Source organism: Maylandia zebra, linkage group LG9 (assembly GCF_041146795.1).
Source record: "Maylandia zebra isolate NMK-2024a linkage group LG9, Mzebra_GT3a, whole genome shotgun sequence".
Lineage (NCBI taxonomy): Eukaryota > Metazoa > Chordata > Actinopteri > Cichliformes > Cichlidae > Maylandia > Maylandia zebra.
In genome coordinates, this window is record NC_135175.1 from 33,951,027 (window position 1) to 33,978,930 (window position 27,904).

At 41.0% G+C, this 27,904-nt stretch overlaps 1 protein-coding gene across 4 annotated transcripts in view; it reads right to left on the reverse strand.

Annotated features, from left to right (window-relative positions):
• Nucleotides 1-27,904, reverse strand: part of LOC101487744 (uncharacterized) — a 74,788-nt gene that overhangs the window by 31,213 nt on the left and 15,671 nt on the right. For all 4 annotated transcript variants that reach the window (XM_014413951.4, XM_014413952.4, XM_014413953.4 and 1 more), the window contains 33 exons: nt 26,610-26,720; nt 25,821-25,928; nt 25,363-25,473; nt 25,176-25,286; nt 24,679-24,789; nt 24,060-24,170; nt 23,692-23,802; nt 21,931-22,041; nt 21,521-21,631; nt 21,186-21,293; nt 20,799-20,906; nt 19,812-19,922; nt 19,503-19,613; nt 18,520-18,627; nt 18,157-18,267; nt 16,653-16,763; nt 15,862-15,972; nt 15,648-15,755; nt 14,650-14,760; nt 11,981-12,091; nt 11,099-11,209; nt 10,884-10,994; nt 10,688-10,798; nt 10,490-10,600; nt 10,206-10,313; nt 8,891-9,001; nt 8,054-8,164; nt 7,270-7,380; nt 7,055-7,165; nt 6,859-6,969; nt 6,661-6,771; nt 6,377-6,484; nt 5,625-5,735 (listed from right to left, as the gene is read on the reverse strand). In XM_014413951.4, the coding sequence (XP_014269437.3) occupies nt 5,625-5,735; nt 6,377-6,484; nt 6,661-6,771; nt 6,859-6,969; nt 7,055-7,165; nt 7,270-7,380; nt 8,054-8,164; nt 8,891-9,001; nt 10,206-10,313; nt 10,490-10,600; nt 10,688-10,798; nt 10,884-10,994; nt 11,099-11,209; nt 11,981-12,091; nt 14,650-14,760; nt 15,648-15,755; nt 15,862-15,972; nt 16,653-16,763; nt 18,157-18,267; nt 18,520-18,627; nt 19,503-19,613; nt 19,812-19,922; nt 20,799-20,906; nt 21,186-21,293; nt 21,521-21,631; nt 21,931-22,041; nt 23,692-23,802; nt 24,060-24,170; nt 24,679-24,789; nt 25,176-25,286; nt 25,363-25,473; nt 25,821-25,928; nt 26,610-26,720 (3,642 nt within the window). The remainder of the gene's footprint in view (nt 1-5,624; nt 5,736-6,376; nt 6,485-6,660; nt 6,772-6,858; nt 6,970-7,054; nt 7,166-7,269; nt 7,381-8,053; nt 8,165-8,890; nt 9,002-10,205; nt 10,314-10,489; nt 10,601-10,687; nt 10,799-10,883; nt 10,995-11,098; nt 11,210-11,980; nt 12,092-14,649; nt 14,761-15,647; nt 15,756-15,861; nt 15,973-16,652; nt 16,764-18,156; nt 18,268-18,519; nt 18,628-19,502; nt 19,614-19,811; nt 19,923-20,798; nt 20,907-21,185; nt 21,294-21,520; nt 21,632-21,930; nt 22,042-23,691; nt 23,803-24,059; nt 24,171-24,678; nt 24,790-25,175; nt 25,287-25,362; nt 25,474-25,820; nt 25,929-26,609; nt 26,721-27,904) is intronic.

Genomic DNA, 27,904 nt, shown 5'->3' on the forward strand with positions numbered 1-27,904 from the left:
TAAATATACATCTCAACAGCTATTTCTGTCTGTTTAGCTATTTCTATATATATTGTTCAGAAAAAACTTTTATACCATTTTATACTTAAAGCTTCAGATAAATTGACATCCACAGTGAAAAGCAGTGCAAATAAATACAAACATGGCTTTGTGACATCTTTTATCAAGATGGATGTCAGTGTATTCTGTTTGAATCACATTTAACCTGTAACTGAATTTTGTGTCATTTCTTTACAAAACGTAACACGACTATGAATTGTTTTACCATAGTTAAAAATGTTGTTACTTTACAAGAAAATCGAAATTTATACAACCCTTGCAACTTAAAAATGTCTTACATCATTGTACCAAGAGTTGCATATGTTTTTGCTCAACCTTGAAATGCATATCATTAAATACTAAACAATAACATGTCACCTTTACCATTCCTTGATCAGCCTTTCCACAACATCAATGAAGAACTACTGACAGAGGAGCTACAGAGCAACGCAGTTCAGCACTTCTGGTGTGTCAGTGCAACTCATTGTCAAAGTGATGAAAGGTACACAGAATTCTCTCGAAATCATCAGTGCACATGTAATGCCCTCACATTCCTGGCCTACCTTAATAAGGAACACCAGTTCAACACAGCCCGACTTGATAAGGTGCTTGAACAGGGAGATGCACTCTACTGTTGGATTAAAACAAATCTTCAGCAGGAGAGGTGTTATACACAAGATCATCTGACCATGGAAGACCTGCCCAAAGAAGTTCATACCGACATAAATGTCTACAGTGTGAAAATGGACAACATAAGGTATGGATACCTGAAAACACCAGACAAAACTTATCAAAGAAAAGAGTGGTGGTTGCCTCTTGCTAGTCGCCTTGTATGTCTGTCAACAGATGTGAACTATGCTTTGCTCATGGTCTCACCTCAGTGCATTGCAGTTTTCCGTGACAAATCTGGGAGGTATGGATTATTTGATTCACATTCAAGAAGTGCAGCAGGTTTATCTGAGCCAAATGGAACAGCAGTCATGCTCACTTTCACTCATGTGGATGACCTGATCACCCACTTGCATAACCTTTTTCAAAATCAAGGCAAGTATGCAAAATATGAGTTTGTGCCTGTTTCTCTCAAAAGAGTCAGCACTCACAACGAACAGCCTGCACAGTCAACAGGAGCAACAGCTACATCATCACCACAAAATGATGAACCACAAATCCCACTGTGCAAGTGCCTCAACCAGAATCAGAAATACAGAGAGGATCATGTCAGAGAAAGGAAGAGGGCATACATAAGAACAAAATATGCATCTGATCCAAACTACAGGCACAAACAAAAAAAATCAATTCATGCCAGGTATCACAATGACTCACAATTCAGACTGCACCATATACAGCGCTGTACCCAGTACCAGAGACACAAAATGGCTACCACTGCATCTTTCACCATTTATAAAAAGTTGTGCGCACAGAGAATAAAGAAGCCTCTATGGCTGCTGTTGCGATCCCAGTGTGCCCCCTGTAGCTCTGTGGACGGTTTTTGATTTGTTTACATCTCACCCCAACCGGTCGCGGCAGATGGCTGCCCCTCCCTGAGCCTGGTTCTGCCGGAAGTTTCTTTCTGTCAAAAGTTTTTCCTTCCCACTGTCGCCAAAGTGCTTGCTCATAGGGGGTCATGATTGTTGGGTTTATCTATATACATTAATGCTTGTATGCTTTTCATTTATTCTTTTGCCTTACTCTTCGGTTCATAATATAAAGTTACTTGAATGGTTTCCTTTTTCCTTATTTTATGTTGCTTTGCTGTTTACCACAATCTAAATATCATGTTTAAATGGAATACATTATTGTAAATGGTATTTGTACAAAATATAATTTGAATGAGATAAGATACCTTTATTAGTCCCACAAGGGAAAATTTCAAAATTTGCATGTGGTATTTTCCCTTTTCACATTAAAATACCTTTGAAATACAAATTGAATACCGCTTAATGGACTTTTTTTTTTTTTCTACCAAGAAAACTTACTTTGGCTTACAATCTGTTAAACTGTTCACTTTAAACGACTCAAAACTGTAAAATCTAAATTGTAACTTCTCTTGAACACCTCAGACTTAAACATAATTTCTTTTATTTCTTTTATATCTATTAACTTCTTTTGTAATGGTGCAACTGGAGCATCTTTCTCTCATCTCTGTATGCTGCACTGCATATAGCAGAGATCACAATACAGCTTACTTTTCCTTAACTTGAAAATCAGCTGTATTCAATTTCCCTCCCCCTAGTGTTATAAATGGCAACCTGCACTAATTGCACCACATTAAAGGCAAACTACACTCATTGGCAGCGGCATAGGCACACTTAAAATTTGTTCTGAAATTTTCGCTTTCTAGTTTCTTTTTATTGTTCAATGTCAGTTTTCTGTGACATGCTCGCTGGTCTCAGATTGAACAGATGAGTAACAGCAGCAGCAGCTGGTGTCTCAGTTTTATGGAAATGCTTCATTTACACAGAACTGACCTCTGCGCTGTTTGTAAAAACTGTTTCACGTCAGGTCCTACAGAGCTGCTGATGTTGGATCCTGCCTGCATCACAAACACAGCTTTATGATCCAGAGATAATAAAACAAAGGCCCTTTAATTTAAGGATGACAGCTTTATTGCTGCACAGCTCTAAACGTTACAGCGTGACTCAGGAAACTGAACTCGACTAAAATAAAATGCAACCTGTTCATTTGTTGGAAACAAAAGAAGCAGCTGTGCATTATTCAGAATCTAAATAAAACAAATAAAGTGCAGCACCAGAGGGGGGCATACTGAGTGATTCATAATGATAATATTACAATGTGTGCAATAAGATAAAGATTAAAGTCCTTTATTGGTTATGCCCATGCAGCTCTATTCACTGCAGAAAGTACATGTAGGTAAGTATCCACCTGTTGCTCTTCTTTTCTCTTTCTCGTCACTCACAGGATCTTTCCCTTCAAAGGGACTTTTTCTCTCCCACAATCACAATGTGCCTGCTCACAAGGGGTCACTTGATTGCTGGGGTTCTCTCCACAATACTGTCGGATCTTTACCTTTCAGAATAAAGTGCCCCGAGGCCAACGTTGTTGTGACTTGTTGCTGATTAAAAAAACTTCAATTAAATTATAGAAACTACTATAAAGAACGTTTCAAACTAGTGACAAATAGACAGAAAACTCCAATAACAGAAAGACAACAACATAACATGAAGTCACCTTTGCCAAAAACCTGCAGTTCCTCTAGTGACCAGCTCATCTTGTAACCGGAAGATTGCCGGTTTGATCCTCAGCTCTGTCTATCTTGTTCGTTGTGTCCTTGGGCAAGACACTTCACCTACGACCTACTGGTGATGGCCAGAGGGGCCGATGGCGCGGTATGGCAGCCTCGCTTCTGTCAGTCTGCCCCAGAGCAGCTGTGGCTACGACTGTAGCTGCCTCCACCAGTGTGTGAATGTGAGAGTGAATGAACAGTGGAATTGTAAAGTGCTTTGAGGGTCTCGAAAAGCGCTAAATAAATGCAATCTATTATTATTATTATTATTATTAATTGAAGCTGGCTCTATAAACGAGTCAGTCATAAGAAATGTTCATTTTACAGCAGAAACAGACGCAGCTGTTGAGGGTTTTTAACTCACTTGTTTAAACTTTATGAGTACTGAAAGTTATGTCGTTTTACAGGATGCTCTGGCTGACAGATGCGTAGCTGCAAGCTGTCTATGAGCCCTCACCTCGGCTGTGTGGAATCACTGAACTGGAGCCTTTTGGGGCTTTTTCATGCAATTATCTGATAAATAATATGGATGTGGTTCAGTTTATTTGGATGTTAGCAGTAACTAGCAGGTATCTCTATCTGTGCAATGCACCTGTACGGCTAGCTTGCTAACTTTGTAGTGTCAGTTAATTACTTAGCAGCCCATCCTGCTATTTAGATATAAGCACTTTTGTTAACCAAAAAATAACACTGTGGGAGCCAAAACACTAATGCTGAGGCTTCAGTCACTGGGTGACATCATAGTGGCTCGTCATGTTTGGAGGACGAAGAATACTGAGTTGCATCCCAAGAACACCATACCTACTGTGAAGCATGGGGGTGGAAACATCATGCTATGGGGCTGTTTTTCTGCCAAGGGGACAGGACGACTGATCCGTGTTAAGGACAGAATGAATGGGGCCATGTATCGTGAGATTTTGAGCCAAAACCTCCTTCCATCAGTGAGAACTTTGAAGATGAAACGAGGCTGGGTCTTCCAACATGACAATGATCCAAAACACACCGCCCGGGCAACAAAGGAGTGGCTCCGTAAGAAGCATTTGAAAGTCCTGGAGTGGCCTAGCCAGTCTCCAGACCTCAACCCCATAGAAAATCTGTGGCGGGAGTTGAAAGTCCGTGTTGCTCGGCGACAGCCCCAAAACATCACTGCTCTCGAGAAGATCTGCATGGAGGAATGGGCCAAAATACCAGCTACTGTGTGTGCAAACCTGGTAAAGACCTATAGTAAACGTTTGACCTCTGTTATTGCCAACAAAGGTTATGTTACAAAGTATTGAGTTGTATTTTTGTTATTGACCAAATACTTATTTTCCACCCTGATTTACGAATAAATTCTTTACAAATCCTACCATGTGGATTCATGGATTTTTTTTTTCACATTCTGTCTCTCACAGTTGAAGTGTACCTCTGGTGCAAATTACTGACCTCTGTCATCATTTTAGGTGGGGGAACTTGCACAATCGGTGGCTGACTAAATACTTTTTTGCCCCACTGTATGTCCATCTTTTATATACAGTCCATGATCTCATCCCAGTATGTTCTCCACTTCTATCTTAACAACCCCGGAAAAGGGGAATATCTTCTGGAAGAATCTCCTCCCTCTGTTTGACTTCCTGAGTACAAACTCTGCTCTGGCTGCAATGACACCTTCCTCTTGTTATTCCCCTTCATCAGTCACTGTCCTGCAGGACTGCACCACACCTGCACCACAGCAGTTCAAAGATTCACTCTAAAAGTTTGAAGATGGGCTTTGGCTGAGCGTCTGACTGAACTTACTTGCTATACTATGAAATGAAAACAAATTCAGCAGTGATTACAGAGATCTAACCTCCAAACCAGAGAATTAATCATAAACTCTGCTGTTTACAGACTCTCAGTTCTAACTTGTTGTTTTTCTGCTGAATATCTGAGTTTCTTTACAAAGACTTCTGTTCCTCAGTGACATCATGCAGACATGGTCTCACTGTTACAAACAGCATTGGAAATATCCCAGACATTCAGCTGAGCGTCTTCAAAGTGCAAAATATGACTCATTTATTAAATATTTGAGGAGTAACGCTGCACTCAGTGTCTCGGCTTAAAAAATGCAAGACAGCAGCGAAGACACAACGTTCTCATAGACCTGACTTTACAGGAAAAAACGTTCACGCAGTCGTCCTTAAACACATCTTTACAGCTGCCAGCAAACAGAGACGATGGTCACACCGGCCAGCTCTGACAAACTCAAACTAAATATTAGATTTTACATGGAAAGAAGGGAATAGCTCTCTAATGTTTTGGTGCTCTAATATTCCACTTCATGAAAAGTGGATAAGTAAATGTGAATAATGGATGTGTGTACCTCGCTCTGCAGCTCAGTAACCTCTTTAACGTGCTGCGTCTCCAGAGTCTCAGGGAGCTGGTGATACAGAGAGCTGCTGGCCTCTTTCTTCCCTGCTTCTTTGTATTTAACCTGCAGGAAAATGTTACGTTCATTATCACAGTTTTTACATTCTGTCTCGGACAGCATTATGGGAGAAGATGTGCTGTTGCAAAAAGCTTTTAGTATCACCTTTTCAGACTAATATTGTGCTTATTTTGTCTGTATGCACTGGATCTGGACTAACACCAGGTAAACAGGAAGAACTGGATGTTTCTTGTGTTCTTCAAAGAGAATAAAATCAGTCTGAATATGTTGCAGCAAAGAAGGAGGAGGGCAGAAAGGCACCCAGGAGCTCTGAATGTGATAACACTGATAACAAGACCAGAATAGACAACAGCAGCCAGTTTATCTGCCCTGTGTTAGCCTGATGGAGTGTCTGAGACAGGCACACACATATTTTAGACTCTAAGGGCTTTGCATTGACATTCGTACGCTCCCTGCAGGCTGATAATGTCTCAGATACGGCCACGCCTCTTTATCCTTCTGTGGGAGAATATTCAAACTCTGCAGGAACTCTCTGGGTGGTGCTAACCACTCCACCACCATGCTGCACCGCAGGAATTTTTAACCTGGAATTTATACCTGTACCACAATTTTCTTTACCTAATGTTACTTTGACTGTTTGTTTAAAACCCAAATATTGCCTGGAACAACACTAAAACAGTTCCCACCTCGCTGTGCGTCTCAGCCATCTCTTTAACAAACTGAGTCTGCAGAGTTTCAGGCAGCAGTGAGTACAAAGTGTTGGGCAGATCCTCTTTGTCCTTCTTGTAGTTTGCCTTCAAACAAAAGAATGAAAAATGCTTTAATCCTACACGAAAAACTTAAAAACACTTATTTTTTACTATAATACTAATAATAGAATTAGTGCTGCAAACTGTAGATTTCTTACAGACACAGATCCTCTGAGATCTGATGAAACTATACACCTGTGTGGTGCGTTCAGGGTCCTCACCTCACTCTGTATTTCTGACATCTGTTTGGCGAACTGTGTCTCTGCCGTCTCTGGGAGCAGCGAGTACAAGTTCTTACTGATCTCCTTCTTACCCTCCTCTTTGTACTTCACCTGCACACACACACACACACTGACTTTAAACAGCTGACACACAGCAGGGACACTTTCACATTCAGACTGTGTCTCTGTGTCTCTCACCTCACTGCAGATGTCTCTCAGCTCTTTGGCCAGCTGTGTCTCTGTGGTTGCAGGTAGCTGATGATACAGAGAGCTGCTCACCTCCTTCTTACCGTCCTGTTTATACTTCACCTACAAAGACACCAAACAACAGGCAGAATTCAAACTGCAGAGGAACATTTGCTTGTGTTTTCTCTCTTGTCTGTGATGTGAGTACCTGACTCTGCAGCTGTGCCACCTCTTTGGCGTGCTGAGTCTCCAGAGTCTCGGGCAGCTTCGAGTACAGAGAGCTGGACGCTTCCTTCTTCCCTGCTTCTTTATATTTGCTCTGAAAAACAAAGAGAGGAAAATAATAAATAAAGGCATCGAAAGTAAACGCTGTGACTGAGGTTTGACCTTTAAACAGATCTTAAACACACGATGTTCCCGTACCTCACTCTGTATTTCAGATACAGCTTTGGCAAACTGCATTTCGTTGGTCTGTGGCAGCTGTGAATACACACTGACACTCTGGCTCTTCTTCCCACTTTCCTTATATTTGTTCTAGAAATGAAGACAAAGACGTGGCATCAGACGCTGGTCTCCTGTCTCTCAGCAGATATTACACCAACCAAGACAAAGCAAACGTGCAGATGAGCGGAATCAGAGGGATTTCCTACAGGATCCACTACAAAACTTATCTGAACTGTTTTCATCCTTCTGTGAGATGGATGAAAACATGATATAAGGATCACTTTTCCTTCTCTTCTCTTCACTTCCAGCTAACGCTCACAGCTGGACTCAGACACAATCCTTCAGTCCTTTATTACATATTCTGTATATGACATGTTGCATACAGACAGTCTCAGAGATCTTACGGCTCTTCAGCTTTGAAATGTTTGGAGTTGCTCACAGGCCCCGCAAGAACCCAAACTGCCAACGCCCCTGTAATTTTCTCCAAGCACCTTGGAAGTAGGTGCAGTTATGCCAGAGACCTCTACTCAAAACATCAAGCCCCCACAGGACACCCCCACAGGACACCCCCAGAGGTCCTCGGAGTCCTGAACACCTATCTGGGGATCTACACAATATCAGGCATGTGGTTTAATGCTGTTGCTCACTGGTACATGCTCTCTATTCTTTCTAATGGTTAATGGATTTTGTAGAAACAAAAAAGTCTAAACATCACATTAAGAAGTCTTGTATAGAAGATGAAAGATCTGCAGCAGAACTGTACCTCGCTCAGTATTTCACTCATCTCCCGGGCAAAGTGGGTCTCTGTGGTTTCAGGCAGCTGAGCGTACAGAGGCGACATCATCTCCTTCCTCCCTTCATCTTTGTACTTTTTCTGTTGGAAACAAAGAATTCAAGTAAAGAAAAAGAAACAAAAACTTTTCATCTCTGCGAACAAGAATAAACTCCACTGAGTCCCAGCAGATGACAGCTGTTTACAGCTGTTCCAGAAATCATTGGAAAGAAAAAAAAAACACTATCTTGACCTGCATTTAAAAGAAGCTCGTCGGCTCACCTGCTGAGCTTCTTTAGCTCGCTGTACTAACATAAAGCCAACACTTCACAGTAATAACAGAAACACTTTGGACAGTGGTGATTCGCCTCCATGCGGGACTTGATTCACTAAACTGAAACTGCAACCAGCTTTGTGTGAAAGAAGTGTTGGATGAGGTGTCGCCTGTGTGGAGAGAAGCCACACAGACAGGTCCAGATGCCTGGTGGATTTAAACCACAGATACTTTGTGCAGAGGCGTTGCACCACTGTGCAGCTAATTGTTCTCTTCTTCATTCGCAGTTTTCATTTTAATTCTGTTTTTAACATCTGTGTAACTGTTCTACCTGCTGTGTGTTTACGTGACTCTGGTTCGTTGTGTTTAGATTTCCTGTACTTGATGGTATCTAATCAACTGGAGGCGCTGTAGGTCAGCTCCTGCTGCTTAGTGTTAAACACTGTACATGCACTGTTCTGTGTGTAATCACACAGTCTCACATCTCCAACCCTGAATAAATAAAAGCCAAATGAAGCGTGAGGAGCAGGAAACACACAACAGGATTCACTCACTTCACTCTGCAGTTCAGTCACTTCTTTGACGCGTTTGGTCTCCAGAGTTTCGGGCAGTTTGGAGTAAAGAGACGACGCCGCGTGCTGCTTACCTGCCTGCTTGTACTTCACCTGTCAAACAAACACACACTTTAAATCCCCACAGAATCACACTCTCACAACTTCATCCTGCCTCAAACTGTTTCCCAGCTACTCATGACTGGAAATATCTCATCCTTCACTGAGCAGTGTTATCAGCTCTGCAGGCGACTGGTAGTTAATTTAGTAACCACTCTGTGACATCACCAGCTGCATCTATCCAATAGGATTTCAGCTTCGTGTCCTGTTTGACCCTGTGCAGCTTAGACATGACATGAATGTGGGGAATCGGACAGAGCTGATTGAATTCTGTTGGAGTTTATTTACTGTTGTAAGTTTATTTGCACCCGTGTGCTGCGGCTGGAGCTTATTAATGTAAAGCTGTTTAACAGGTTTAAGGTCAGAGTATCTGAGCTGTCCAACACGCTGCAGGACTGCGTCCACAGCAGCGCCCACTCTCGCTGCTGCCATTGAAGGACCGTATCAGTCTCTGATGTGTTTTCCAACACGCTAAAAATGTTTATTGGTCTTCTGTTGTTAATGTTTCGTGTCCTAAATTTCCAGTTTGACTTAATAAATCCAGAACAGGACGTGTTGATATGACCTTAGAAACACAGCAGAGTGCTGGAAGCATCTAAACGTAGATGTGACATCACTCCAAACTCTCGGACACGGACATATTTATCAAGACTTATGAGCTACTTTTTGGATAACACCTGTATATAGAAGTTCACTGACAACAACTGAGTGACATGTGAGCTGTGACAGACTGGAAATGCAGAACTGATCCACAGTGCCAGGATGCACGGACGACAGAGCTGGAAAAACAGGAGCTCCGTGTTATAGAGCTGACAAAAGCAGCCTCATTTCATCAATGCTTAGATGGCCTAAAATAGAGAAAAGACCAGCTTCACGTAGAAAACAATAAACGCAGTCCATTCAGTATTTATGCGTTTGGGAATTTTCATTGTTTTGGGAATTTTGAATTATTTGAGAATATCTGAATTTGGACTTTATTCTTACTCCAAGTGTTTGAAGTTTCAGAATTCTCTCAAGGCTGTTTATTCTGGGATCTTCGAGTGTTGTCTCCCTGCTTTATAAGGTCTCTGCACAATGCAGTGCTACTTCAGTACTTGATAGTCGGACACACCCTGCAGGCTTCAAACCCAAATATTGTCTGTAACAACGCTTTGTCCAAAAATGGCAGGACAGTGATGATCACTAAAACAGTTCCCACCTCGCTGTGCGTCTCAGCCATCTCTTTAACAAACTGAGTCTGCAGAGTTTCAGGCAGCAGTGAGTACAAAGTGTTGGGCAGATCCTCTTTGTCCTTCTTGTAGTTTGCCTTCAAACAAAAGAATGAAAAATGTTTTAATCCTACACGAAAAACTTAAAAACAGTTTTTTTTTACTATAATACCAATAATAGAATTAGTGCTGCAAACTGTAGATTTCTTACAGACACAGATCCTCTGAGATCTGATGAAACTATACACCTGTGTGGTGCGTTCAGGGTCCTCACCTCACTCTGTATTTCTGACATCTGTTTGGCGAACTGTGTCTCTGCCGTCTCTGGGAGCAGCGAGTACAAGTTCTTACTGATCTCCTTCTTACCCTCCTCTTTGTACTTCACCTGCACACACACACACACACTGACTTTAAACAGCTGACACACAGCAGGGACACTTTCACATTCAGACTGTGTCTCTGTGTCTCTCACCTCACTGCAGATGTCTCTCAGCTCTTTGGCCAGCTGTGTCTCTGTGGTTGCAGGTAGCTGATGATACAGAGAGCTGCTCACCTCCTTCTTACCGTCCTGTTTATACTTCACCTACAAAGACACCAAACAACAGGCAGAATTCAAACTGCAGAGGAACATTTGCTTGTGTTTTCTCTCTTGTCTGTGATGTGAGTACCTGACTCTGCAGCTGTGCCACCTCTTTGGCGTGCTGAGTCTCCAGAGTCTCGGGCAGCTTCGAGTACAGAGAGCTGGACGCTTCCTTCTTCCCTGCTTCTTTATATTTGCTCTGAAAAACAAAGAGAGGAAAATAATAAATAAAGGCATCGAATGTAAACGCTGTGACTGAGGTTTGACCTTTAAACAGATCTTAAACACACGATGTTCCCGTACCTCACTCTGTATTTCAGATACAGCTTTGGCAAACTGCATTTCGTTGGTCTGTGGCAGCTGTGAATACACACTGACACTCTGGCTCTTCTTCCCACTTTCCTTATATTTGTTCTAGAAATGAAGACAAAGACGTGGCATCAGACGCTGGTCTCCTGTCTCTCAGCAGATATTACACCAACCAAGACAAAGCAAACGTGCAGATGAGCGGAATCAGAGGGATTTCCTACAGGATCCACTACAAAACTTATCTGAACTGTTTTCATCCTTCTGTGAGATGAGCTCAGTAATTGGAGGCAGCAGTTTCACAGAGATGGAAATGATATAAGGATCACTTTCTCTTCACTTCCAGCTAACGCTCACAGCTGGACTCAGACACAATCCTTCAGTCCTTTATTACATATTCTGTATATGACATGTTGCATACAGACAGTCTCAGAGATCTTACGGCTCTTCAGCCTTGAAATGTCGGAGTTGCTCAACCAGCAGTTGCGTTATTGCAAACAGAAATCACAGCAAACAGCTGGTATCAGTGTGACTTTCCTGGTCTTAAAAAGCAGGACTCCCTGGCATTCATGCAGATGTTACTTTGACGTGAATGTGACAAGCGCAAAGTGTAAACCTGGCCTCTAAATCCTGCAGATACAAATCCAATCCAACATCGGCGGGAACAGTAACGGGAAAATGTAATGCCACCTTCCCGTGTTTTCCTCCAAGCACCTTAAGAACAGGTGAAGTCAAAACACTGGAGGTCCCACATCCAAGCCCTGAACAGTGAAAGCTTTTGTGGGGCAAGATCAGGCAGCTGCTTTTAATGCTGTGGCCTTACTTACTACACTTTCTGTTCTTTGTAATCCTTAATGCATCATAGCAGCAGAACTGTACCTCGCTCAGTATTTCACTCATCTCCCGGGCAAAGTGGGTCTCTGTGGTTTCAGGCAGCTGAGCGTACAGAGGCGACATCATCTCCTTCCTCCCTTCATCTTTGTACTTTTTCTGTTGGAGACAAAGAATTCAAGTAAACAAGAGACACGCTGAGGTGAGCAATCGCAGGCAGCTCAGTCTGCGCAGGATTTACTTTTAAGGGAGGAGTTTTGTACTTTTTATATATTCATACAAATATATTTTCTTTATTCTCTTTAAATGTAACTTGTAAAGCAGTAAAAATAAGATTAGGGCAACAAAACAAAAGTTTACTTTGATTACACAAACATTATGTAGGTGTGAGTGATGGCTAATATTGATAACAAGTATGGAGAACCCAGAGCACTTTATACAACATGCCTCATTCATATAAACACTTTGTTTCCTTTGCTTAACTGCTTTCTATCAAACATTCACACACATTCATAATCGGATGGATGCATCGGAGCAACTTGGGGTTAATATCTTGCCCAAGGATGCAGTCAAGGATCGACTCACCGACCTTCCTATTAGTAGACCACGTGCTCTACCTGCTGAGCTTCAGCCAAAGCAAAGGCAGCAAGAAATATAGTTTAAAATAGCATTAATATCAATTTGACCTTCAGATAAATCTATCGAGCTTGAGGGAGAGGTCAGAGGTCAAATGTGACATGATATTTTAAAACAGTGCTTTCTGTATGTTGGCACATACACCACAGCCTTTTGCTCCTCAGTTTTCTACCAATAAATCCTTCAGCTGACCTTGAAGACGTTGGTGGATTTAAGGCAAATGTTAATGGATTGTTAACATGACCCAGACAAAGTTTCCAGGAGTTCAGAAGGTTTCGTGTTCACAGACAGAACGACGTCCTCAGCAGATGTAATATAAACAAACAACAAAACACTGCAAGAAATCTTCATCTCAGGCAACAGCTGAACTCCTCACTGGCTCCCAGCAGATAACAGCTGTTTACAGCTGTGCCAGAAATGATTGGAAAGAAAAAGCATCATCTTGATTTGCATTTAAAAAGGGGCTTGCTGGGTTACCTGCCAACTTTCCTGTTTTACAACTGGCACAAACAGATCACTTCACAGCTGTTTCTGTGCTGCTTTTAAAATTCCTCTGAAAAGTCTTTAAGCATCAGTTCAGCTGCATTTTACTCTGCTGCTTACTGGAAACAGATAATAACAGAGATGACATAAGAGATACATCTCGATCCATGATTTCTTTCACAAAGCTGGTTTTCAGTTTCAGTTCATCTCTCAGAGACTATTATAAATGTTTTAGGTTCTTTCTTCTATACACATCAACCAAAAACACCATGTTCACCATTATGCTGACGACACTCAGTTTTATCTACTTGTCACATGTGACCTTCTACATTTGGGTGAAAACCCAACGTATTTGTATTAAATTATAGTGGAAATGGCAGTTTTGGAGCCTGAGCTCAAACAACATTAGCTCTGCTAAGTGTGAATAATAATAATAATAATAATAATAATACATTTTATTTAAATAGCGCCTTTCAAAGCACCCAAGGACACTGTACAACAGATATCCAGTTTGAACGATAAATGAAAACCTTACAGTTCTTGCGTACGGAGGGCAGCTTTTACCAGACTGATAAATTAAAACAGCTTTTATATCTTAAGCAAACTGTAGTTGATGCTGCTGTGACTTCCAGCCTGGAGTACATTTGGTTTGTCCGACTCTTTGGTTCAAAAGGCAGCTACTTGGCTTTTAATCGGTCCAGAGAAAAGACGACACATCACTTCAGTTTTAGCTCAGCTGCACTGGTTAGCTGTGGAATCAGGATTTATTTACATTTTATTTTTTGGATCAGCTCAGCTGTATGTTGCAGATCGAGTAACTCCACATTTTGCTGCCAGTTCACTGGAGTCATCCTCAGCAGTTTCCCTCAGTGCCCCCCCTCTAACCTAAAAACTGAGGGTGACAGGTCTCCTCTGTTCTTGCCTCCTGGCTCTGGATTAATCTGTCATCCCACATAAAGTCAAACAGCTGACAACTTTAAATCAGTTCCTGCTTCCAGTCAAGCCTGAGGTGCCTCACGGTTTGTATCAAGTGTATGTTTTTTACTTGTAGATTTGTTTAACGTAATAATTTTCTTATTTACGATATTCCAACCATATTTATTCAGTGTTTTTTCCTTAGCTTCACTTCCACCCATCTATCCTGGAGTATCCCAGGTGTCACAGGATGGGATACACAGAGAGACAGAATCACCAACTAACCTCGACACGTCTTTGTCTATGTGAGGAACCTGGAGTACCTGATGAGATCGCACGCAGCTACAGCAAGAGCATGTAAAGGCCTCAGTTGGTCTGTGGACATGAATCATGTGTATGTGGCTTTTTTATTTTGTGCTTATAATTTCCTATACTTGGACTGGTGATATATTCTCCCCTAACTGGAACACACTTTGGGTTGCTGCCTGTTGTTTTGTGCTATATATGGAACTGCACTTGATGTAATCTTACAGTGCAATAAAACGAATAAGTGTTTTTCACCCAAACTACCTCTGCAACACTTAGAAGTAACGCTTTCTCCAACCTAAACTTGAAAAGTGTGAAATAATGGAAAAGCAGACTGAGGTAGAGCGATGGTACCACACACAGCAGGATTCACTCACTTCACTCTGCAGTTCAGTCACTTCTTTGACGCGTTTGGTCTCCAGAGTTTCGGGCAGTTTGGAGTAAAGAGACGACGCCGCGTGCTGCTTACCTGCCTGCTTGTACTTCACCTGTCAAACAAACACACACTTTAAATCCCCACAGAATCACACTCTCACAACTTCATCCTGCCTCAAACTGTTTCCCAGCTACTCATGACTGGAAATATCTCATCCTTCACTGAGCAGCGTTATCAGCTCTGCAGGCGACTGGGAGGTGACGTAGCAACTACTGTGACATCACCAGCTGCATCCAATAGGATGAACTGTTTGACCTTGTGTAGCTAAGACATGACATGAATGTGGGAAAACGGAAAGAGGTGATTGAATTCTGTTGGACTTCATTTACTGTTTTCTAGTTTACTTCTACTGGATGCTGATGATCGTTATTACCTGATAAATACAAAAGTTTAATGGGTTTAAACTGAGACTTATGGCTGAGCTGTCCAACACGCTGCAGGCCTGCCTCAGCTCGGACTCTGATTGCACACATACTATACTAGTCTTTGATATGTTTTTCGTACATGCTTAAAAAACTTTTTTTGCCCTATTTTCAATCCGTTGTGCCATAAATTTCTACAATGACTTAATAAATACAGCCATTAGAAAAAGATCTGCTGTTGGTATTTCCTTTTTTAGTCTGATTGTAACCATCTGTGTCTCACTTGTCTCATTTTTTAACTTCCCTGATTACTCTTTGTGTATAAATAGTCCTGTCTTCTCTTCGGTCTTTGTCTCTTTGTACTCCTGCAGTTTGATGGCTTGAGCCCAAATAAAGATTTAGTTCAACTCGTCAGCTTTGGTCTCCTGCTTTTAGACTTCAGTCAGTCTCAGCAAGGTGTGCAAATCTCATCCTTATCTCACCCTGATATTTCAGACATTCAAGAGGATTCACTCCAAGGAGAAAAATCTTTAAAGTCATGATGAGTGCTGCAGGTCAGTAAGCTCGGAGCTCCCACCTCGCTGTGTGTCTCAGCCATCTCTTTAACAAACTGAGTCTCCAGAGTTTCGGGCAGCAGTGAGTACAAAGTGTTGGGCAGATCCTCTTTGTCCTGTTTGTACTTTGCCTTCAAAGAGGAATAAACACAAATCAATGAACAGAAATAAGAGAACATTGAAATGCACAGGAGAATGGAAGATATCAGTGTGTGATGAGAGAGAACAGAGCCGCACCACGCTCTGGATCTCCGACATCTGCTTGGCAAACTGCATCTCTGGTGTTTCAGGCATGAGGTGGAAGAGTGAGGAGGACATTTCCTTCTTACAGCCCTCCTTGTATTTCACCTGCACCACAAACCAAACAAACACATCTCTGTTAATGTGCAATAAAACACTTTGCTTTCTCGAGGCTCAGCGTTGCCCCCATCCTCAATTTCATAACTCCACTTTAAGTTCAGACATTTCTGTCTTCACTTATTTTCAGCACAGCGAAAGTTTTCTTAACTTCGAGCAGTGATTAGAAGAAGTCTAGCTGAGTCAGCCTGACTAATGTTGTATTTTTGGAAAACCTTCCTCCTCCTCAGATAATAGAAGCTGCAGCAGAAACACTTTGTGACAGCTCGACAGGCACAGCATGAACTCGTGCACAGGAGGAAACCTTAAAGGTCACCAGGAACAACTGGACGTGCACTTCTATTCAGTCACATCATCAACAAGCACTGCAGGAAAATATGGACTGTATCATCTTAACGTTCACTTAGACTTTGAACTCATCTGTTATCCAGTGAGAAAGATTTCATGTTAAGTAAAATATCATTGAAATAGTTTCCCAAACTTTTTGTGCTTTTGCAGCAGCTTCAAACACCACAGTGTTTGATTCAGAGGAACTTCAGAATGAGTGTTCACACAGATCAGATTGAAGAAAAGGCCGATTGGGAAAGTTTCAGACTCGGACTTGAAAAGTTTCCTGCTGAATAAAAGCCTCTGTGTTGAGGCACAGCAGTGGCTGGATGAGTGTTTGTCACCTGACTCTGCAGCTCCGTCACGTCTTTGGCCAGCTCAGTCTGCAGGGTTTGAGGAAGGCTGGAGAACAAAGTGGACGACAGCTCCTTCTGCCCGTCCTCTTTGTACTTCACCTGCAGGGTCAACAGAACTGTTTTTATGTTCTTTTATTTTCTTTTTACTTTTATTGAAAACGTAAACTGAGTAGTGAAAAGGCATTCAGGGTTTGAGTCAGGAGAGTTGTTAGACACACAGAAGAGAGCATGTTTATGAGGAGAAAGGACTGGATCTGGCAGCAGGAGAGCACCGAGCTGCCACCATTCACATCCAGAGATGAATGATGTGGTTTGCATTAAACTATTAAAGTATTTCTTTACACTGAATAACTGTGGCCTGACTGTTTTGTTCTAGTTTTAGCTGAAAAATTGTTTCAAAATGAAAGCGATGCCAAAGTTGGAGACTTCACTGCACCATCTGCCAGCTTTGCCTCTCTTTCCATGAGGTTTGACAACTCATGGAAGGAGAGGGAGACTAAAACTGGTGACCTTTAACTCCTGAAACCTCCCATATTTAAAATCCCACTAAGCTAACAGATCCAAACACTGACTGCGTAGCAGGGTATAATGGTAATGATAGCAGGAGGCGATGGATGTGACAGTTTAGAAAATAAAGTTCACAATGCAGCACACAGCGAGACAATGACAGTTTGTATGCAGATACGAGTAAATTACACAAAGATTTTTTTTGTATTTAAAAGAACAACTTGCCAGTAACTAGTCTGCACGGAAAGAAGACGTGTGGCAGCTCAAAACCACTTAGAAACCAAATAAACTGTCAGTCAAATGTTTGGTACTTCAAAAAATGAAAGACGTTTGATTTCTTAATTGCATTCAATAATTCTCACTTTGTAAGACACAGTCTGAGTGAACTTTTATTGTACATGGGCACAACTACCACAAGCATAACATATAAGACACAGATGTCCCTCATTCTTCTGTCCCTTTTCTCTTTTTTATTATTTTTTAAAGCTATTTTAAGGGTTTAAAATTGCAAAGAGTCTTGTAGGATTATAAACCTGTTTTGTGGATTTCTCAAAGTTGATTGGTTAGATTAGTGGGATATAAAATGGACAAGGAGAGCAAAAGGTCCAGAGTTTGAGTCACCGTGGGTCACATTTTGCTTGTTTTACACATTTCATTGAAGAAAGAGCAGAAGGATTCCCAGCTGCTATTCTGCAAATGGTCTCCAACATCAGCACAGCTTTCATTTTTGAACTATTTTCAGCCATCACTATGTTGATATAAATTCAAAATGTTTACAGTTTAAGCCTTTTTATGCAAATACATGTGAAAACATGAACACCAGGCTTTTATGATACAACAGTTAACTTAAAGTGTGTTGATTAAAAACTTGACGGTCCTCCGTTAGGCTTGGCAAGCCGCTGGACTTTAATAAACTGAAGGAATCTCTGGTGTGTCTTACCTCCTGACAATATGTTTCTTATCTCATAAAAACAGCAAACAGTACCTGGCTCTGTATCTGTGAGGCCTGCTTGGCGTGTTGAGTTTGCAGAGTTTCAGGCATCACAGAGTACAAACTGCTGCCGGTCTCCTGCCTCCCTGACTTCTTATACTTTGTCTGAAGATCACATAAAGAATAAGATCAGTTTCTTTACTGCTTTATTGGTTTGAGCTGTCAAACATCTAAATCTGCAGCATAAACGTTCACATTCTCAGTCCCAACGTTACTAAATTAGCTTCATCATGTTTGTCCAAATTAATTTAGGCTTTCACTGAAGAGCAGCTTTATGTAACACTTACAGCTTCTTTCTATCTTTCATCAACACATTTAAGTGTTTTTGATCATCCTCTCAAGTTTCCTTCATCTCACCTCGCTCTGCAGCTCAGACACCGTTTTAGCAAACTTTGTCTCAGCGGTTTCAGGCAGCTGAGAGTAGAAACTCTGAGACATGCTCTTCATCCCCTCCTTGTACTTTTTCTACAATCAAAACAGAAAACAGGATCTGTAACATGGGATTAAGAAAAATTGCTTTAGAAATGTATCTAAAGAAATTATTAGAAGACACATCAACTTCTGACCAATCAGAGCCTTCTTTCAGACTTCATTGCCATTTTATTCAAAATAATTTGCTTAACACTGTCAGTATTTAACTGTGCTGCTTCCGTTCTGTCCTCCTGATTACACCCTGAGGACTTGGCTGTAAAGTACGATGAGTGAAACAGCACCCCTCTAAATGCCACACAGTGAGTCCAATACTCCCACAGGTCTGCAGTGGGCCGAGTTGGCTTTCCTTGATTAAAAGAAATAAAGTAAGGTTGAAGTCATACCAGTACCACACTGGGATTAGTCAGAGTTATGCTGGGGAAGCCAATCATCACTCCACTCAAATCACAGTGTGAACGTCACTGAATAACTGTTAGTCATTTCATCCTGCAAAGCTACCAACTGAAGTGTGGATGGGGGAGTTTATTGTTTATTAAATAGTTAACTAAACTAACTAATGACTTATTTTACCATCTACTGAGCTCATCACATCAGCAGTGCTAAGCTGGATTTGTCTGCATATGTCTTCACTTAAGTAATAGTTTCATCATGATCACACACAGCGGAGACAGCAGTCACAGGGTTTGTACCTCATGTTTAATACATGCAGGTTATTGATACTTCATGACATGATGTCTGATCATGTTTTGAATTAATGCTTCTTTCAGTCGTTATTAGAGTACTATTGTGGTTAGTTAACAAGAGATGCACCAGACCTGCATGTGTAAGGCATAATTTTATGTATTATGACAGCTTTAAGGATTGAATCTGCAGGTTGGTCTAAAGCAGCCGTGTCTCTCTGCACCTACTTGGCTTTGCAGGTCGGTGACCTCTCGGGCAAACTGGGTCTCCAGAGTATCAGGGAGCAGGTGGTAAACTGGACATGACAAGTACTTCTTCACAGCGTCTTTATATGAGACCTACATGACACAGAGACAAAATATAGACATTCACAAATAAACTTTCGTGATTTTTTTGTGTACCATTTTTAAAGTAAGCTTTACCACCACATGCTTCTTCTCAGTTTGCTAGTTTGGATCTAGCTTCACGGTTGAAAGTTCATGTTAACAAAAGTTTTTAGACTTTTGTTAACAGTTTTTAGTCATATTCCTGCATACCTGACTCTGTAGCTGGGAAGCCTCTTTAGCGTGCTGTGTCTCCAGAGTTTCAGGTAGTCGGTGGTACAGAGATGTCGATGTGTCCTTCTTACTGGCCTTTTTGTATTTTGCCTGAAAGACACAATTTGCACTGGAGATTTAAGTGCAGTTAGCACTAAAAAAATCAGTCATGTGCAGTTAACTCTACACCGAGGTTCCTACCTACCACAGAAACATAAAGACTATGAAAATGTATACAAATTATGTTTTTCTCTTCCACTTTCTTGAAGGTAGTGTTAGCCTAAATTAGAGGGCAACTGGCTGATATGGGGAGAATTCATGTGGGCGTTTGAACCTAAAAAATCTTGTGACAGTTGGGGGCTTATCCGGGATATGTTTGTAGAATTAGTTGCGTCACTGTTAATAACCAACCTGGTTTGTTAACCTGGTTTGTTAAGCAAATAATAAATAGAGCTAAATATCTATATTTATTATTTGCTTAGCATTTGCTTAAAGCTACAAATATGGCTTTTATTTGGATACAGGCTGAGATGGTTGCCAGTTTTAGACTGATTATAATAAATTCCTGTAAATTACACTGACTATTTTAATTCTCCAGATGACGGTCATAAATACCTCCTCAGTGCCTTAATGAAATACATACAATTCTGGTTCCTTCCTATATTATTATCTATAAATGTAAGAAATGCTGAAATAGGTCCCTAACATTTTGAATTGTAGTATATAAAACCAGACACTCGTGGTCTGACGTGCATTTACCTTAAAGTTGATCTATGGCTTTTTTGGCCTATTTTATAGGAGCCAGACGTCATGAGAGCTCATGCATCTTGACTGAACTCAGTATTTAATTCAGCTAGAAATTGCAAATATAAAAGAAATTGTAAATATCACCACAATCTTACATTTAATCATATTTGCATAAAATCAGCATCATCTCTGGGTTATTCTATGAGACCTGACTGCACTTTGAATATTCAGAGCACTCACCTCGCTCTGCATCTCCGTCAGCTCTTTAGCGTGCTGGGTGTCGAGGGTGTCGGGGAGCAGAGAGTACAAGTTGAAACTCATCTCTTTCATATCTTCTTTGTACTTGACCTTGTAATGAAGCAAAGCAGAGCCAGCAGGATGAGAACAAAGAGTTCTTCATTCACACAGATATTTTTTATTATTACAGCAGGATCACATCATACAGACTTCTTGTCTATACAGGTCACGTTTTATTTGAAAGCTTACTGAACTGATCACATAATAAATCTGGAGACTGAATTCTCTGTTGAAGGGGAGACAAACGGACTCGCATACCAGAGCTGATCGAGGTACTTTGTTCATTGATGATGAAAAACATTTCTACCTAAGAGCAGGTAGAAATCGTACCTCACTCAGCATCTCTGTCTGCTGACGAACAAACTGTGTGTCGTTGGTTTCTGGCATCAGGTGGTAAAGGCTGGGCCCATCTTTCTTTAAAGGCTGCTTGTACTTCAGCTAGAACAGATGTAGAAGAACATTATTTACGATGTCTTTAATCGCTTTAATAAGAACATCCATATCCTTTTCTGCACAGGAATCCAGTTACTACTTAATAGTAAAAGTCCTCAAAGTTTGCACCATGTGGGAAAAGCAATTCCTCTGTTTATATATACTGGTTTGGACCCTATGACTAAATGTATTGATACCTCTGAGACATTTGGCTGATGAGTGAATTGAGGTACCTGACTCTGCAGCTCAGAAGCCTCTTTAGCGTGCTGCGTCTCCAGAGTCTCAGGTAGAGTTGAATAGAGGGCGCTTGACACGCCCTTCTTTCCTGCTTCTTTGTACTTCATCTTAACAAAAAAGAAGAATGAATAAACAAAATATAGGGCAGATTTCTCCAAATAGACATATCTCAATTTCCAAAAAAGCTCCGTCTCCATCTCTGTCCTGTGCAACTACATTTATTTTGTCATTTTAACCACTGAACCAAATGTGAATCAAATAAAAGAGTGAGTGAAACATAGAGTTTTGTTCCATCTGCATAGATGTAATACGTTATTATCTTGTAAACCACACATTTAAACATTTGGACATAATTTGCAAGGACCCCTGGGAAGATAATGCAGATAACGTTTGTAGAGACATTTACCTCGCTCTGCAGCCCAGAAACTGTTTTTGCAAACTGAGTCTCAATGGTTTCTGGGAGCTGTGAGTAAAAACTTTGAGAGAGGTTTCTCTTCATAGCCTCCTTGTACTTGTTCTGGAAAAGATGGACAAGTAATGTAAAATATCCTGAAGGGTTTTAAAAGGACTGAATGCTGCACAACCAGCCTTGAGCTATGTTGGAGAAATATTCCGCTTCCAGGTCATAGTCATGTAAACACTACTGTGATATTCTGTCATAAATCTAAGACGTAGAATATTCTGACACTGATAAAGTTTTGTGAGCACGTATGCAGCACATTTAGAATATGTGTTTTACATGGATTTGCAACACATACGTGAAAATCCACATACTCTATACAGCCTACAGCTGCTCACAAACCAACCAGTCTGTTGTTTGCAAGAAAAGGTATTAAAAACACGTCCCACAGTCCTTTGACACCCACATATACGGTCAAGATTTTTCAGAAGGTGGTTGAAGGAATAATAAACAGGCTGTTTTTGCACAGTCGAACAAGTCTGCCAACAGTAAAAAGCAGAGAAAATGGCCCCAACACCAACACTTTTTCACATTTAAATGCGATCATGTACATGTTAGAGGATCGTTAATGGTGAAAAACTCAGTTTTATTAGCTGTGTAACTAACTTAGTGGAAATATTGACTTTTTTGAAACTGTAATAAGTGAGAGGCAAAAATGTCACTTTTATCTGAATCCTTAAAAACAAATGTTTCCCATCTTCCGTTGCTTACAGATCAGATATTGTTATTAACTCCTCTCCAGTACGTGCTGCGAACAGCCTGCGATGCTTTGATCCTGTTTCTGATGCTAATCTGCCCTCTGATGAGCGTCTAAGGTAGAAGCATCAGAGAGCGGTGAATAATCTGGGTAGTGATTATTTATAACTAATCAAAGGGCATTCTTACTGCAGCTCTCTCTGCATTTCCCTATTTTTGCTCTCAGTTCTCAGTTGAAGCACAGCCTGGATCCCTCCTGCATGTCGAAGCGCTGCTGTTTATTCGATCTCTCTCCAAAATGTCAGGCAAACAAATGTCGAGACAGCATATTTGACCTAATCTCACACAAGACTTTAAGATCGGGACGTTGTTTCGGACGATGACTTTCATGTAATGATAACCTGGAAACCAGCGAACGGGCTAACCATGACGTTTAAATCTGCGCATCAAGTATATTAAAACCAGGTAACTATAGCAACAGTACTGATGTGTCACGTTTCCATCCATTATCCAAACCCATCATTGATTTTTTAGTAAAAAGTGCATTTTCAAGTGTGGAGAAATCAACATCTTGTGCTCTACAGTGAGTATTTGTGGCATGTTGGACTGAGTCACACTAAACGTTTGACATGTAACAGGAAACACGTCAGCCTGTGCAGCAGCACGCGTCACTCTCATGTTTTTAAAAGCGTTTGGTGGGGAAGCACAAAGCACATCTTCTACTCTAATTTAGTTTGTTCTCTTATTTTCAGGAAAACAGAGAAATCCTTTTTATACAAACTAACTGAGCAGTTTTGAAGTCTCACAGCTTCTTTTTAGCCAAAATGTGCAGCCGAACTCTGTTGTCGTCAGCTCTGGGCAGTAAAATGTTTGCTCTATTGCTGCAACACAAACGTTTTTATCTTGTTTCCTGTTTTGATGACTTTCCGTCATATTTCTCTTCTGAAGTGGTTTTAGATTCTGCTCTGGTCATCAACAGGTGACTGTGGGATACTTTGATGGTTTATTTACCTCGCTCAGCACGTCGCTCATCTCTCTGGCAAAGCTGGTTTCTGAAGTGTCGGGTAGAGTGGCGTACAGCGAGCTGGACATCTCCTTCTTCCCGCTCTCTTTGTATTTTACCTGTGGAGCCAAAAATGTTTATCATGCTACATACTTTTACTCTCTGACAGTTTAGCTTGAATTGCCGTGTGCTGGTCGCACTTCTTTGTACTTCTTTGTACTTCTTTGTTTCTGTCACGCTCATTCCTTCCTGCCAACTGTTCTCTTCCCTGTCTTCATGTTTGCTCATTGTCACATATGAATCTTTTATTTGCTCCTAATCATCCCTCTGTGGATGACTAGTCGTCAGGTAATGCTACAAGAAAACAACACATTACCTCACTCAGCAGCTCTGCAGCTTCTTTCGCGTGCTGCGTGTCCATGGTGTGAGGCAGGAGGGAGTACAGGCAGGCGGTCGCCTCCTTTTTACCAGCCTCCTTGTACTTGGTCTGCAATTTCAAATGAACCGTTAGCATCAGTGGTGGCTTGTGCATCACTCTCTGCAGCCTGTAGTTACTGCTTTACCCCACATGGAGCTAATCTTTGCCATTCATATGCTACGCTGCTGCCCGGACAGGTTGAGTAGTTATCTTGGTGCACGTCACACACAAAGCACAACAGTTGAACATGGAAACAACAGAATTAGTTTTAATGCTGCCTGCTGTTTACCGGTGTTTTAAGACATTTGCACATTAGGAGTAGATTCTGAACAGATTGTTATTTATGGATTTTGTTGGGTTTCCCCAAAGTTTGATTCTGTTCATCTGGACGTTTTCAGTGGGAGAAACGTTTCACTCATCTAAGTGACTTCTTCTGTCTCAGCTGACTGCAGGTTGCAAAAGAGTCAACACTGGCCTGAGGGAGGGGGGTTTAAAGCTACACTGAATAATAAAATAACAACTTATTCTTGATAACAAGCAGGCACAAATTTCAAGCCTTTCCTGTTTGAGTGCCGACCTCACTCTGCAGCTCAGACAGCTGTTTGGCCAGCTGTGTCTCTGTGGTCTCTGGGAGCCGATGGTACAAACTGCTCTGAATCTTCTGCTTCAGACCTTCTTTATATTTCACCTGCAGGAGATGAAGAAGAAACACATGTTTTCATTTTTTGTCCAGATTTCAATGGATTAGATTTTTTTGTATTATTTAACAAACTGAGGCCAGACGTCTGTTTCGTGGTTTACTCCACACTTCAACTCACTGGACTTCAGATCACACAAAGATCTGCAGTCTTCTATGTTCAAACATTCATTTCCCTCATTTTTTTATTTGGTGTGAAACACTTTGTAATATTTATCCTGATAAATAAAATCGCACCTTTACTTTCTTATTCCTACTTTTCTGTTTCTCATAAATTATTATGTGTACTCTTTTTTTAATTCGGAGTACTGCATACACAGGTTGTTTATCTTGACTGACGATGGAAAGAAAAAGCCATTAAAATGGGATTAAAGTACCTCACTCTGCAGGTTCGACACCTCTTTGGCGTGCTGTGTGTCGATGGTCTCGGGCAGCAGAGAGTACAGGTTGATGTTCATCTCCTTCTTACCGTCTTCTTTATATTTCACCTAGAAAAAACATTTGATTTAATCGGCAGCTTCTGCCCTTTAAAGTAATTCTTGGTTTTTTTTCTCTTCTATTTACCTCACTGAGCAGCTCGGAGACTTCTTTAGCGTGAGCCGTCTCTAACGTCTCTGGCAGGAGGTGGAAGAGGCTGCAGGAAAGAGTTTTCTTCTGGTCGGCCTTGTAGTTCAGCTGAGCACAAACAGGATCACATGCAGAGTATCAAACTGTCAGTGATGGTGAGCAAACTTCTAACATTGAACATTGTTCCTCAGGGTTCCACATCTGTCTGCCCAATGATGATTCAAACCAGCTAACTGAACTCCTGCAACCTTTAGGATCCAACAAACACAAAATTGAACGACTATTTTATTCATTTTTATTTCATTTGAACTCATAACTGTATTTGAATTAATCAGCTGTTTTATGTATTGTGTACGCCTGCTCTGCCTCAGTGCTATTTACTGTAAATCCAAATATCTGTATGTACTGATAGATGTGTATGTATAGTCTACAATCACAGCAGTGAAGGGTTTTACCTCGCTCCGCACTTCAGAGGCTTCTTTGGCGTGCAGCGTCTCCAGAGTCTGCGGCAGGGTGGAGTACAGAGAGCTCGACACGTCTTTCTTCCCCTTTTTGTACTTCATCTGAAAATAATTTGACGAAATTACACTTTTGATTTTCTAACAGTTCAAGGAACAGACTTTGACAGTAATTCATTAAACACGACCTCAGTGGCCTTTCAGTTTCTTCTATAGTTAAACTGACTTTTTGAATCTCTGTGATCTGCATCAGTGGGTTAAGTTCAGTTTAATGTTAAATTCACAAAAATATTAAAATTTCAACATCCACAATATCAAATAAACACTCTGTATATTTCCTATAGTGGTTTCTAGGCTCATGCTGTTTAAAGTCACTTCTAATGCAACAGTTCTTCCTGCTGTTGTTTCACATTAAAAGACTTCAAATGGAAAAATATAAGATGGCTTTTATTTTGAAAGATTCATGAGGTGGACAGACAAAAATAATATTGATATTGAGAGTTGAACTTTTCTTTACTGTGTTGTCTGTTAGTGTGATTAACACAGACTGATGAGGAATTACTATAAACACAAACATTGTTTTCTCTTCTTCTGTGTTTGTGACGCTGCTTTGGGAGGAAGAATAATTGTATTTTTAACTGTGACAAAACTGAAATGTTAAAAATGTTCATTTTGCTGCTTTAGAATCTGTCGTAAATGTTTCATTTCTGCTACTTCAAGAGGAAGAAGTTGTTTTCTGCCGTGAATCAGCTGAAAACATTTCCCATAAAGACACCCGTTCCTCACCTCGCTCTGCAGCGCAGCAACATTTTTGGCAAACTGCATCTCGGCGGTCTCTGGTAGCTGACTGTAGGCACTCTTAGACAGGCTCTTCATCCCGCTCTCTTTGTATTTAATCTGTTAAAAGACAGCACATCAAAAACAGGAAGAGTTACTTCCTTCTATTCAGTGATGAACTCTTCAGATCTATTAGATATAAAGGACTCGAGCATCTGTAAGGCATACGGATTAGCCACACTTCTCTCTGTATTTATTTCTCTTTGTTGTCGTTTGCTTTTTCATCACTTGTGTTAAATGAACGCATATTTGTGCTTTCACAGATCAATAGTGACAGCGAGCCGAGCCTCGGCAGTGCAGACTGTATCTGTAATGCTAATTAAATGCAGCAGTGCAGATAAACCAACTAACGATGAGCTGACACGAGTTTCTGTGCAGGAACTGGAGACCTGATGCTGCTCCTGTTTCAGCCTCTTTACATGCCGTCCTGTTTATTTTACGATTCACTGACTGCTGCTGAGATAAGTCTTTGATAAACCTTTGACCTGTGCCCGCCGTAACGTGATCAGCTACGTCGGCCCCTGTGCTTTGATCAGAGCTGATGTTACTGTGAGTATGCCTTTTTAGATGCTTCTTTAACTTTTCCTGCATTAAATCCTATAAGTCAGTTTTTCTCAGTCGTTTTTCAACCTGATGGTTTTTATAAGATTTGCTTTAATTTCCTGCCCAGTCAGGCTCATTGTCATTAATTACAGATGATAATAGCTGTGATTACTGAAGTTAAAAACACACCATGTTTGATTAAAAACCAATTAAACTTCTAGTCTGAGCCCCTGATTTGGTAAAAACACGAGTTTTAGCTTCTTAATTATTACTCAGACTTTATTTCCTTCAGTTTTATTTCTGTGAAATCTCGTTGTGTTCTTCACTTTTGTTCTCATTGTCGGGTGTTTTCTGCAGGAACCTCCGGCGAGCTTCCTGTGACGTCTTCATTTTCTGTGTTTCTAAACGATCGGCTTTCCTCTCTCTGCTGTTTTCTCAGCAGCCTCAGCTGCAGAGTTTTCCCTCCATCACTCTCACTCTAGTGCATAGAGTGATGGGCGTCTACACTAAATGCTTTAAAGGTGTGGCCTTATTATTTAAATTATGCTGACATGTGCACTTTTATAAATAAATCTGTATTGAACTGCAATTAACTGAATGCTTCATATTTCTATGATTCACAGTTCAAAATAATACTTTTTTCTCTGATACTGGGCTTTTTGTGGGAGGCCCTCCGGAGCAAACCTCCCTCTGATTGGCTG